This window comes from Orcinus orca, chromosome 9, assembly GCF_937001465.1.
Source record: "Orcinus orca chromosome 9, mOrcOrc1.1, whole genome shotgun sequence".
In the NCBI taxonomy this organism is placed as follows: Eukaryota; Metazoa; Chordata; class Mammalia; order Artiodactyla; family Delphinidae; genus Orcinus; species Orcinus orca.
In genome coordinates this window covers 48171494-48185287 of record NC_064567.1, presented here as the reverse complement: position 1 = coordinate 48185287, position 13794 = coordinate 48171494, and the positions used below count along the sequence as shown (strand labels likewise).

Sequence of the window (13794 nt, the reverse complement as noted above, 5' to 3'; positions counted from 1 at the left end):
GCTGATCTCCCTGTGCTATGCGGCTGCTTCCCACTAGCTATCTCTTTTACATTTGGTAGTGTATATATGTCAGTGCCACTCTCTCACTTCGTCCCAGCTTCCCCCTCCCCGTGTCCTCAAGTCCATTCTCTACGTTTGCATCTTTATTCCTGTCCTGCCCCTAGGTACATGAAGCATTTTTTATAGTTTGTTTCACAAGACTTGTAGCATTGAGTATTTTTCATTCAGTTCAGGTGTAATTGATGAAATTTTAAGATATTTAAAGTGTACATAATGATGATTTGAATATGTATAAAGGAAAGGATTGTGAAAAGAATCCTTGTGAAAGGATTCCTCCCATCTAATTAATTAACACATTTTCAACTACATATTTATCTTTTTTTTTTTGTTTTGGCTGCCCCCCATGGCTTATGGGATGTTAGTTCCCAGACCAGGGATCGAACCCATGCCCCCTGCAGTGGAAGCATGGAGTCCTAACCACTGGGCCTCCAGGGAATTCCCCTATTTACCCTTTGTGTGTGTGTGTGTGTGTGTGTGAGAGAGTGTGTGTGTGAGAGAGAGAGAGAGAGAGAGGAGAACATTTTTCTCTCAGCAAATTTCACTTATACATTATAGTGTTGTTAACTGTAGTCACAATGTTATACATTAGATCCTCTGACTTTATTCATCTTATAGCTAAAACTTTGTCCCCTTTTATCAACCTCCCTGCTCCCCACCCCTCAGCCCCTGGCACCCACTTTTCTATTCTTTTTCTATGAGTTTGACTTTTTATTTAGATTCTTCATATAAGTAGATACCATGCAGTATTTGTTTGGCATATTTCACTTAGCATAATGCTCTCAAGGTCCATCCATGTTGTTGCAAATAGCAGGATTTTCTTCTTTCTCATGACTGAATAGTATTCCATTGTATTTATGTACCACATTTTCTGTATCCATTCATCCACTGATATACATTTAGGTTGTTTCTTTATCTTGATTGTTGTGAATATGCTGCAGTGAACATGAGAGTGCAGATAAATCTCTTCCATATCCTGTTTTCATTTCCTTTGGGTACATACCCAGAAGTGGGATTGCTGAATCATACGGTATAGTTTTCATTCCGTATTGGCTTTTGCATGGTGCCTGCACCAGTTTACATTTCCACCAACAGTGCACAAGGGTTCCCTTTTCTCCACATCTTCACCAGTATTTTGTTATCCATTGTCTTTTTTTTTTTTTAATTTTTATTTATTTATTTTTGGTTGCACTGGGTCTTTGTTGCTGCTTGCGGGCTTTCTCTAGTTGTGAACGGGAGCTACTCTTCTTTGCGGTGCACATGCTTCTCATTGCGGTGGCTTCTCTTGTTGAGCACGGGCTTCAGTAGTCGTGGCACGCAGGCTTAGTTGCTCCACGGCATGTGGGACCTACCCGGAGCAGGGCTCGAACCCGTGTCCCCTGCATTGGCAGGCGGATTCTTAACCACTGCGCCTCCAGGAAATTCCTATCCCTTGTCTTTTTGATGACAGCCATTCTGATAGGTGTGAGCTGATATGCATTGTGGCTTTGATTTGCATTTCCCTGATTTTGAGCACCTTTTCGATGTACCTGAGCACCTTTTCATGTGCTTGTTGGCCATTCATGTGTTGTATTTGGAAGAAAATGTCTTTTCCGTTCCTCTGCCAATTTTTAAATTGGATTGTGGGGTTTTTATTGCGGGGGGTGGCTATTGAGTTGTGTGAATTCTTTAAATATAATTTTGGATATTAACCTCTTATCAGATATTTGATTTGCAAATATTTCCTCCAATTTCAGAGGTTGCTTTTTCATTTTGTTGGTGGTTTCCTTTGCTGTGCGGAACCTTTTTTAGTTTGATGTAGTCCTGCTTGTTTATTTTTGCTTTTGGTATCAAATCCAAAAATTCATTGCTAAGACCAGGGTCAAGGAGCGTATTACCCCCTGTGTTCTCTCCTAGAAGTTTTATGGTTTCAAGTCTTAAATTTAAGTCTTTTATTCATTTGAATTAATTTTTGTGTATGGTTTAAGATGGTGGTCCAGTTTCATTGTTTTGCATGTGGCTGTCCAGCTTTCCCAGGACGATTTGTTGAAGAGAGTACCCTTTTCCTATTGTATATTCTTGGTTCCTTTGTTGTATTGATAGATTGATTGAACACATATGCATGCGTTTATTGCTGGGTCTCTTTTCTGTTCCATTGATCTGGTGTAAAGTAAATCATTCAATTTTAATTAAAAAAGCAACTTAATATAAGTAAAATTATACCATCCTAAATTTTTTCTTCTTTAAAAACGTATGTGAAACCCAACATTAAAAGTTACTTGTCGGGACTTCCCCGGTGGCGCAGTGGTTAAGAATCCGCCTGACAGTGTAGGGGACACGGGTTCGATCCCTGGTCTGGGAAGATCCCACATGCCACGGAGCAACTAAGCCCGTGTGCCACAACTACTGAGCCTGTGCTGTAGAGCCTGCAAGCCACAACTACTAAAGCCCACGTGCCTAGAGCCCGTGCTCTGCAACAAGAGAAGCCACTGCAATGAGAAGCCCGCACAGCAACAAAGACCCAACACAGCCATAAATAAATAAAAAATAAAAAAAGGTACTTGTCTGTGGAATGTATACATGTTCAGGAAATAACTTAGACATTTATAGATATATTTGTAGCCTTTCTTCCCTCTCCTTTTTCTACTCCAACCAAAAAAATTTAATCCTTTGGATCTGGAATTCTCTTGTAAAGGTAGAATTTTTTTTTAACCATTTATTTATTTATATTTAATTTTTTTTTAATATTGGAGTATAGTTTTTTTTTTTTTTTCTTTTTGAAGAGCGCAAGGGCCGCGAGCGCCCGGGAACCCCGGCCCACCCCCGCGCCGAGGGTGGCGGAGGACCCGGATGCGGATGTGTCCGCCGCCCCTCCGGCCCTACACGGCCCCCCTGGGAGAGGGGCCTGTGGGGCTGGCCCTGTGACATCCCCCGCCTCTCGGTCCGCACCCGCCCCCACCTTTCTGGAGTATAGTTGATTTACAATGTTGTGTTATTTCAGGTATACAGAAAAGTGATTCAGTTGTACACACACACACACACATATATGTATTTATTTATACATTCTTTTTCAGATTCTTATCCCATATAGGTTATTACAGAATATTGAGTAGAGTTCCCTGTGTTCTTCAGTAGGTCCTTGTTGATTATCTATTTTATATATAGTGGTGTATGTATGTTAATCCCAAACTCCTAATTTATCCTTCCTCCCAACATTTCCCCTTTGGTAACCATAATTTTTTTTTTTAATTTTATTTATTTATTTATTTATTTTTACTGTGTTGGGTCTTCGTTGCTGCACGCGGGCCTTTTCTAGTTGCGGCAAGCAGGGGCTACTCTTTGTTGCAGTGCGTGGGCTTCTCCTTGCAGTGGCTTCTCTTGTTGTGGAGCACAGGCTCTAGGTGCGCGGGCTTCGGTAGTTGTGGCATGCGGGCTCAGTAGTTGTGGCTTGCAGGCTCTAGAGCACAGGCTCAGTAGCTGTGGCGCACGGACTCAGTAGTTGTGGAGCGCAGGCTCAGTAGTTGTGGCGCACAGGCTTAGTTGCTCCACGGCATGTGGGATCTTCCCGGACCAGGGCTTGAACCCGTGTCCCCTGTATCGGCAGACGGATTCTTAACCACTGAGCCACCAGTGATGTCCCCATAAAGTTTGTTTCTGAAGTCTGTGAGTCTGTTTCTGTTTTGTAAATAAGTTCATTTGTATCATTTTTTTAGATTCCACATATAAGTGATATTATATTTTTCTTTTTCTGACTTCACTTGGTATGATAATCTCTTAAGTCTGTCTATGTTGCTGCAAATGGCATTATTTCATTCTTTTTTATGGCTGAGTAATATTCCACTGTATGTATATGTATATGTGTATATATATATATATATATATCACATCTTCTTTATCCATTCCTCCATTAGTGGACATTTAGGTTGCTTCCGTGTCTTGGCTGTTGTAAATAGTGCTGCATTGAACATTGGGGTGCATGTATCTTTTCGAATTATGGTTTTCTCTAGATATATGCCCCGGAATGGGATTGCTGGATCATATGGTAGTTCTATTTTTAGTTTTTTAAGGAACCCCCATACTGTTCTCCATAGTGGCTGTATGAGTTTACATTCCCACCAGCAGTGTAGGAGGGTTGCCTTTTCTCCACACCCTCTCCAGCACTTATTATTTGTAGACTTTTTGTTGATGGCCATTCTGACTGATGTGAGGTGATACTTCACTGTAGTTTTTTTTTTTTTTTTTTTGCGGTACGCGGGCCTCTCCCGTTGCGGAGCACAGGCTCCGGACGCGCAGGCTCAGCGACCATGGCTCACGGGCCCAGCCACTCCGCGGCATGTAGGATCCTCCCGGATCGGGGCATGAACCCGTGTCCCCTGCGTCGTCAGGCGGACTCTCAACCACTGCGCCACCAGGGAAGCCCCATTCACTGTAGTTTTGATTTGCATTTCTCTAATATTTTGTGATGTTGAGCATCTTTTCATGTGCTTTTTGGCCATCTGTATGTCTTCTTTGGAGAAATGTCTATTTAGATCTTCTGCCTTTTTTTTGGCCGTGCAGCTTGGCTTGTAGGATCTTAGTTCCCTGAACAGTGATCGAACCTGGGCCCTTGGCAGTGAAAGCATGTAGTCCTAACCACTGGACCATCAGGGAAATTCCCTGCCCAGTTTTTGATTTGGTTGTTTTTTTGATACTGAGCTGCATGAGCTGTTTGTATATTTTGGAGATTAATCCCTTGTTGGTTACATCGTTTGCAAATATTTTTTCCCATTCTATGGGTTGCCTTTTCATGTTTTTTTTTTTTTTTTGTGGTACGCGGGCCTCTCACTGTTGTGGTCTCTCCCGTTGCGGAGCACAGGCTCTGGACGCACAGGCTCAGCGGCCATGGCTCACGGGCCCAGCTGCTCCGTGGCATGAACCTGGGTCCCCTGCATTGGCAGGCGGACTCTCAACCACTGTGCCACCAGGGAAGCCCTTGTTTTTCTTTTTGTTTGTTTGTTTGTGTGTGTGTGTGTGTGTGTGTGCTGGGTCTTCATTGCAGTGTGCGGGCTTCTCTAGTTGTGGCGCGCGGGCTTCTCTAGTCTCTAATTATGGTGTGCAGCCTTCTCTAGTCTCTAGTTATGGCGTGCAGGCTTAGTGGCGCCATGGCATGTGGGATTTTAGTTCCCCGACCAGGGATTGAATCCGCGTCCTCTGAATTGGAAGGTGGATTCTTAGCCATTGGAACACCAGGGAAGTCCTGTCTTTTCGTTTTGATTATGGTTTCACAAAGGTAGAATTTAAGTGTATTTGCTCATAGCAGACTTTTGATAGTAGAAGTGGCTCTTATTACATTTTATTGTATTTAAACTTTGCTCTCTTGGAATATGGACAATATTCTCCATGGAAATTGTCTTTTTTTTCTTTTCTAAAAATGTATTTATTTTGGCTGAGCCTGATCTTAGTTGTGGCATGTGGGCTCTTAGTTGAAGCATGCATGTGGGATCTAGTTCTCCAACCAGGGATCGAACCCAGGCCCCCTGCTTTGGGAATGCGGAGTTTTACCCACTGGACCACAAGCAAAGTCCCTTCATGGAAATGTTCTTAGTGCAATTTTTTGCTGTTGTTGTTTGAATAAAAGTATAAGGTTTTCTTAAGATAAATTTGAAGTTTATTACCGAAGAGGTTATATGAATATTTGTTGTTTAAATTCAGAGATCTAAAGTACTGCAAATTGAAATATGCTAAAGTAAGTTATGGTTTCTATCAGGTTAGTTTACAAATAAAAAGTTTACAAATAAAAAACAAACAAAAGCTGTAACTGAGGGACTTCTCAGGTGGTACAGTGGTTTAGACTTGGCACTCCCAGTGCAGGGGGCCTGGGTTCGATCCTTGTTCCGGGAACTAGGTCCCACATGCATGCTGCAAGTAAAAGTTCGCATGCCACAGCTAAGGAGCTGGCGAGCTGCAAGTAAGGAGCCCACCTGCTGCAACTAAGACCTGATGCAACCAAATAAATAAATAAATATTAAAAAAAAAACTAACTGAAACTTAAACAGGTTGTTTTTATGGGAGCAATGTTAATGAAACAGTTAATTCCCTAGTTATTATTGTTATTTATTTATTTTGCCTTTTAACACATTATTTTAATGCCATGAAGATAGTTTATTATAGTACATTGTTGTCAGTTATATATATATATATATATATGTTTTTTTTTTTTTTTTTTTTTTGCGGTACGTGGGCCTCTCACTGTTGTGGCCTCTCCCGTTGCGGAGCACAGGCTCTGGACGCACAGGCTCAGCAGCCATGGCTCACGGGCCCAGCCGCTCCGTGGCATGTGGGATCTTCCCGGACCGGGGCACAAACCCATGTCCCCTGCATCGGCAGGCGGACTCTCAACCACTGCGCCACCAGGGAAGCCCGTCAGTTATATTTTTGTTTGGTGTATTTCTAGGAACCAGAGAAGATACATTTATATTCTCTAGAACTATCTACATAGCTTGGTATTATAGCCGATTTCAAGAAGCACAGTGTTTGAGAAAAGCCAGTTACCTCAAATGAGTAAGATTTATTTTAAAATCTTTTAGCAATTTCCATAAATGACATAATCCTTTTGCCAATGATTTGCCATTTAGAGTATTCAGGAACTAATTTACTAAATTTTCTTGCTGTATGTTTGAATCCAGAATATCATCATACTTTTTTCTAGATAATTGTCAGTGATATTGTATCTGGTTTCTTTACATGTATTCATTTGTAGTCAGAGTTAATTTTGTCTTTATTTAACATAGGAATAAATGTGTTGTTAAGATATTTTTAGTGCATGTTTAGCCACATAGATGATTCACAGTCTTTTTATCTGGTTGTTCATATTTGAGGGTTATGACTTGGGGGGATTGGTAATAGTAGGTCATGGTGACGTGATCCTTCAATTTAGGAGGAGGGGGCGAAGTCTGCTGCATGAATCTGAAATGCCCAAATCTCTTAATCTCCTTTTGCCACCACTTTTGTTACTGTTCTTATCTTGGTGCACGGTGTAGCTGACTTACTCATCTCTAAGTTTTTCTCTGTTTTAATATTAGAATTATGGTGCCCTTTTGACATATCTTGCAAATACTGACCAAATGAATATTTATTCCAAATTTCAAGTGTTTTTCAAAGACTATGTTGTAAATTTTACTGTTTTAAAAATGTTATTATTATTTTTTTTAAAGAAAACATGTTTCTTAGTTATTTGTATGTACACTAAGGGCTTTGATGTCATTTTCATGCTAAGGAAACTTAGACACATTGAAGATGCTTATCCTTCACTCAGATATGAGTGCTACAGGCCTGAAGAATAATCCCCACTTTAGTATTTTCATGCCTTTTGCAGTGGGCTTGGATGCTGAGAAGCTATTGGTTGCTTTTATAGGTACCAACAAAAGATTCCAAGACTCTCAAGTATAGTTAGAATTAATTTGTGACTCACTATAGAGTTAACTGACTCATAGATAAAGCAGTTAATGTTTTGTGTTTAGTTGCTTATGAATCTTTTCTAGTTATTCTCTATGCATTTTCTTTAGAATGCTATTTACCCACTATAGAACTTCATTAATTTCAGAATCAGAAACTAGTTTTTGCCTCTGGGCAATCTAATCTTTTTCCTAGGAAGAAATACCTGGATTAAATCTGTAGCCTATTCACAGTACCAAGAGAGCATTTGGTAAAAATAAAAACTAAAAAAAAAAATAGTAAAAAACTATTTAGAAACCTCTCTGACCGTCCTTATAAATCAGCTAGACAAATACTGAAAATGTGTCAAATATTAAAGGATCATTGGATAGTGACAACAATTATGGGAGAGGGAGTAAATATCACCTGCTTTCTCTGGTGTTGTGTAGAATTGAAATCAGAAAAGCATTTAGTTTTGCATAACAGTCTTTGGTTTATGTTGCAAATTCAGTAAGGCAAACAGTTGTTTTGAGCAAAAATAAAACCAATAGAGTGTATCTGACCTCTGTTGTGATAAGCTTCTTAATGAATTACGTTGTTCTTAGATGCAGTTTAGTAATTTTCATATTCTAGCAAGATATTTAAAGTGATATTCTACCTATAAGTAAAAAATTTGGCTGTTACTTTTTGAAAGTCAAAGTGGCTTATAAATACTTTGTAACATTTGATACATTTAAATTGGCAGAATGGTGATTTTCTTTAGTTTTCGTTGTTGGGTTGATGGGTGGTACTATTATTTTTTTTTTGGCTGCGCCACAGGGCATGCAGGATCCTAGTTTCCTGACCAGGCATCGAACCCATGCCCCCTGCAGTGGAAGCACGGAGTCTTTTTTAATTTATTTGTTTGTTTGTTTGTTTGTTTATTTGTGGCTGCATTGGGTCTCCGTTGCTGCGCCCTGGCTTTCTCTAGTTGCAGCAAGTGGGGGCTACTCTTCATTGCGGTGTGCGGACTTCTCATTGTGGTGGCTTCTCTTCTTGTGGAGTACGGGCTCTAGAGCGCAGGCTCAGTAGTTGAGGTGAACGGGCTTAGTTGCTCCATGGCATGTGGTATCTTCCCAGACCAGGGCTCGAACCCGTGTCCTCTGCATTGGCAGGGGGATTCTTAACCACTGCGCCACAAGGGAAGGAGGAAGCGTGGAGTCTTTTTTTTTTTTTAAACATCTTTATTGCGGTATAATTGCTTTACAATGGTGTGTTAACAAAGTGAATCAGTTATTCATATACATATGTTCCCATATCTGTTCCCTCTTGTGTCTCCGTCCCTCCCCCCCTCCCTATCCCACCCCTCCAGGAGGTCACAAAGCACCGAGGGAAGCGTGGAGTCTTAACCACTGGACTGCCAGGGAAGTCCCGGGTGGTACTTTCATTAGTGGGAAATTGTAAAATTATTTTTTTAACAAACACAATTTGTCTTAATTTATCAGTTCTTTTGATGTATAGTTTCCCATAACTATGTGGAAACCTCCAAATGCACTGTTATATTTGGTTCTCATAATTTTATAAACGAGGCAGAAAAGGCCTTATTATCTCCATTTTACAAATTATAAAACAGGCTTAGGGAGAGGCTTGATCGAATTCTCATAAGTTACTTAATTGTCTTAATTGATGTGATAAAAATTTTTAAATTATCTGTTTAAAGTGAAATTCATCACATTTACTACCTCTTTTATATCCATTTCAGTGTCTTTAAATATTTGTTCCAGCCTCTTGAATCACAGTGACAGGAGCTTTAGGAACATGGCTTTAGGCATATATCTTAACTTAGTGCTTTGGTATAATTATCAGTGGCACTTAGTGATTTATGCTAGAAGAAGTTGGTGTTAACTTTGTTTAGTATCATGAAACTTGTTTTGTCATTAGGGTAACATTGGAAAGTGAGATGTAAAAAGCAAAGTGACTAATTTTTAAATTTTTTCCTCACTTCAGTTGCCTGCCCTCTGGTGGAGAAGTTAGTGAAATCAGCAAACAGTGTGTGAAAAGTCCAGGAAAAAAGTTAATAATTGATTTAGTATTTGAAAAGTTTAATGTATGTTACCATTTCAGGTTTAGTTTTTAGTCTTATAAACTTTGGAGGGGGGCTTCCCTGGTGGCGCAGTGGTTGAGAGTCCGCCTGCTGATGCAGGGGACATGGGTTCGTGCCCTGGTCCGGGAAGATCCCACATGCCGCGGAGCGGCTGGGCCCGTGAGTCATGGCCGCTGAGCCTGTGTGTCCGGAGCCTGTGCTCCGCAACGTGAGAGGCCCGCATACCACCAAAAAAAAAAAAACTTAGGAGGGGACAAATGTGGGATTAAACTTTTAACCATAAATAGATTTCTTAGAGATATACAAATTTGTATTTCTAATTATGTTTCTGTGTTTCTCAAAATATTTTGTTATTGTTTCTAAGGTTCTTTTTGAAGTCTCACAAAGTTTAAAAATGGAAAATGAAGAATTTAAGAAGAGTTACAATGATGCTACATCCAAAGCCCTCCAGCTTGAGGAAGATATTGTGTCAGTCACACATAAAGCGATTGAAAAAGAAACTGAATTAGACAGGTATTCATGATGCTTTAAAAAAGTATCTTCGTGTTTTAAAACTGTTTTAAGAAAGTTGTTTTTGTCTATGTTAACGTTATTTGACTTTAACTCAGTTTAAAGGACAAACTCAGAAAGGCACAATATGAAAGAGAACAGCTTGAATGTCAGTTGAAGACAGAAAAGGATGAGAAGGAACTTTATAAGGTAATTTATTCTTTACATTTTTATTAGTTATCTTTTGCTGTGTAACATGTTACCCCAAAACTTAGTGGTCAGGAATTTGGGAGCAGCTTAGCTGAGTGGTTCTTGCTCAGGGTCTCTTGTGTAGTTGCAGTCAGGATGTTTGGCAAGGGCTGCAGTCAGCCAAAGGCTCAATTAGAACTGGAAAATCTGCTGTCAAAGTGGCTCACTCACATGACTTTTGGCAGGAGGCCCTTCAGTTTCTTGGAATGTTGCCTCTTCAGTGGCTGCTTGAATGTTCTCACAGTATGGCAGCCAGCTTCCCTCAGAGTGAGCTATACAAGAGAGAGCAAGGAGGAAGTCAGTGCATTTTATGACCTGGTCTCCAAGTTGTACACTGATGCTTCTTTATTTTATTAATTAGAAGCAAGTCACTCCAGCTGATACTCAGGAGAAGGAAATTAGGCTCCACTTCTTTAAGAGAGGAGAATCAAAGGTTTTGGGAGTATATTTTAAAGCTGCCTCATTGTGTATAGTCCCTAATTAGTTTTCAGGGAATTAAATTGCTGGTGTTTTAGATACTTAGCAGGTAATGTATAATAAGTCAAAGAGTTGTAATGGTAACAAGATACCTGTTTATCAGAATTTGTGCAACTAATTATTTTCCCCTTTTAAGAATATATAAACCTTAAGGAGAGCATTAATTTACTTCAGTGATGATCATGTTTTGGAGTTTGCCTTTTGGAATAATAATAATAATCTTCAGAGACTGTCATTTTAAAAAAGATCCTGTTGACAAATCTTCACCCTTTGAAGTTTTTTCCTCCTTTCCTTTTTAAGTGACTCTGCAGTAGGGTAGTGAGCTTTAGTTGTCAATAATGTCGTGGATGCGTATTGGGACTTACTTATTTTAAGTGGCTCATAAGCAGTTCCTGAAGGAAGTTCCAGATGAGGAATTTCAAGAACAGTCTGAGCTAAGTCAGTATTATTTGGATAGATTCAATCTCTTTATTAGATTAGAAAAGGACAGTACTCATTTATATATTGATATTATGGTATATATTAAAGATAAAACATAAAACTCTGCATATATTCAGTATTTGAGAGTCTCAATTTGTACTAAGAAACTAAAATATGATTTATTATGTTACCAGTGGGTTTCTTCCTCCTTCTCTTTAAAAAACAACTATTCATTTATTTATATACATTGATAAGCTAGATACCAACATTGGGTACCCAAGTATGAAATTTCAAATCTGTTCTGAGGATCACCTCTTTTTTCTTCCATTTTTATTGAGATATAATTGACATATAGCACTGTATAAGTTTATAGTATACAGCATAATGATTTGACTTGTATACTTGTATACATCATGGAATAATTACCACAATAAGTTTAGTGAACATTCATCATCTCATATAGGTATAAAATAAAAGATTTTTTTCCTTGTAATGAGAACTCTAAGGATTTACTCTCTTAATAACTTTGATATCAATATATAACATACAGCAGTGTTAATTTTAGCTATCATGTGGTACATTACATCCCTAGTACTTACTTATCTTATAACTGGAGGTTTGTACCTTTTGATTACTTTCATAATTCCCCCCTTCCCCCCACCCTCTGCCTCAGGTAACCACAAATCTGATCTCTTTTTTCACGAGTTTGTTTGTGAAGTTTAATTGACCTAGTTTCTGGTGCACAGCATAGTGATTTGATATTCCTGTACATTTCAAAATGATCACCACAATAAGTCTAGTTACCACCTGTCACTATACAAAGGTATTACATAATTATTGGCTATATTCCCCATGCTGTACACTTCATACCTGTGACCGATTTTATTTTGTAACTGGAAATTTGTACCTCTTAATCTTCCTCACCTGTTTCTCTCGTCCTATCCCCTGTAGTCCAGCAACCACTTGTTTGGTCTCTTCATCTATGACTCTGTTTCTTTTTTATGTTTGTTCATTTGTTTTGTTTTTTAGATTCCACATGTAAGTGAAATAATATATTTATCTTTGACTTATTTCACTTAGCATAATACTGTCTAGGTCTGTCCATGTTGTTGCAGATGGCAAGGTTTTTCTTTTTTTATGGCTGAGTAATAGTCCTCTGTGTGTGTGTGTGTGTGTGTGTGTGTGTGTTTATGTGTAAGTATGTACACACCACGTCTTCTTTATCCATTCATCTATTGATGGGCATGAGGCGGGATGAATTGGGAGATTAGGATTGACATATATACACTATTGACACTATGTATAAAATAGATAACTAATGAGAATGTATTGTATAGCACAGGGAACTCAATGCTCTGTGGTGACCTAAATGAGAAAGGAAATCAAAAAAAGAGGGGATAAATGTATACGTATAGCTGATTCACTTTGCTGTACAATATAAACTAACACAATATTGTAAAGCAACTATACTCTAATTTAAAAAAAAAATGATAGGCACTTAGGTTGCTTCCATATCTTGGCTATTGTAGGTAATGCTGCAACATAGGGGTGCTTATAGCTTCTCAAATTAGTGTTTTGTTTTCTTCAGAGAAATACCCAGGAGTGGAATTGCTGGATCATACGGTTCTATTTTTAACTTTTTTTTTTAAGGTCACACTGTGTGGCATCTTAGTTCCCCAACCAGGGATCAACCCTGTGCCCCCTGCATTGGGAGCACAGAGTCTTAACTACTGGACCACCAGGGAAGTCCCTATTTTTAAATTTTTGAGGAACCTCCATACTGTTTTCCATAGTGACTGCACCAATTTACATTACCACTAACAGTGCAGGGGGGTTCCCTTTTCTCCACATTCTTGCCAACACTTGTTATTTGTTGTCTTTTTGATAGTAGCCATTCTGACAGGTGTGAGGTGATAATCTCATTGAGGTGGTATTTGATTTCTCTTTTCCTGATGATTAGTGATGTTGAACACCTTTTCATTTGCCTGTTGGTCATCTGTATATCTTCTTTGGAGAAATGTCTATTCAGGTTCTCTGCCCATTTTTTAATTGGGCTTGTGTTTTTGATGTTGAGTCGTATGAGTTCTTTGTAGATTTTAGATATTAACTCAATGTTGGTTGGATATATCACTTGCAAATATCTTCTCCCATTCAGTAGGTGGCCTTTTCATTTTGTTGACAGTTTCCTTTGCTGGGTAAAAGCTTTTTAGATTGACATAGTCCCATTTGTTTTATTTTTGCTTTTGATTCCCTTGCCTGAGGAGAACATCCAAAAAAATATGCTAAGACTGATGTCAAAAAGCATACTGCTTATGTTTTCTTCTAGAAGTTTTATGGTTTCAGGTTTTACATTTAAGTCTTTAATCCATTTTGAGTTTATATATGGTGTGAGAAAGTTCAGTTTGATGATTCTGCATGTAGCTGTCCAGTTTTCCCAATACCATTTATTGAAGAGGTTGTCTTTTCCCTGTTGTAATATTCTTGCCTCCTTTGTCATAGATAAATTGCTTATATAAGTGTGAGTTCATTTCTGGGCTTTCTGTTCTGTTCCACTGATCTATGTGTCTGTCTTTTTTTTTAAATTTTTGGCTGCATTGGGTCTTCATTGCTGTGCGCGGGCTTTCTCT

The 13794-nt window shown here is 38.9% G+C and overlaps 1 protein-coding gene across 3 annotated transcripts in view; it reads left to right on the top strand.

Annotated features, from left to right (window-relative positions):
• Positions 1-13794, top strand: part of TAX1BP1 (Tax1 binding protein 1) — an 88203-nt gene that overhangs the window by 32022 nt on the left and 42387 nt on the right. For all 3 annotated transcript variants that reach the window (XM_049714843.1, XM_049714842.1, XM_049714844.1), the window contains exons 6-7: positions 9897-10045; positions 10141-10231. In XM_049714843.1, the coding sequence (XP_049570800.1) occupies positions 9897-10045; positions 10141-10231 (240 nt within the window). The remainder of the gene's footprint in view (positions 1-9896; positions 10046-10140; positions 10232-13794) is intronic.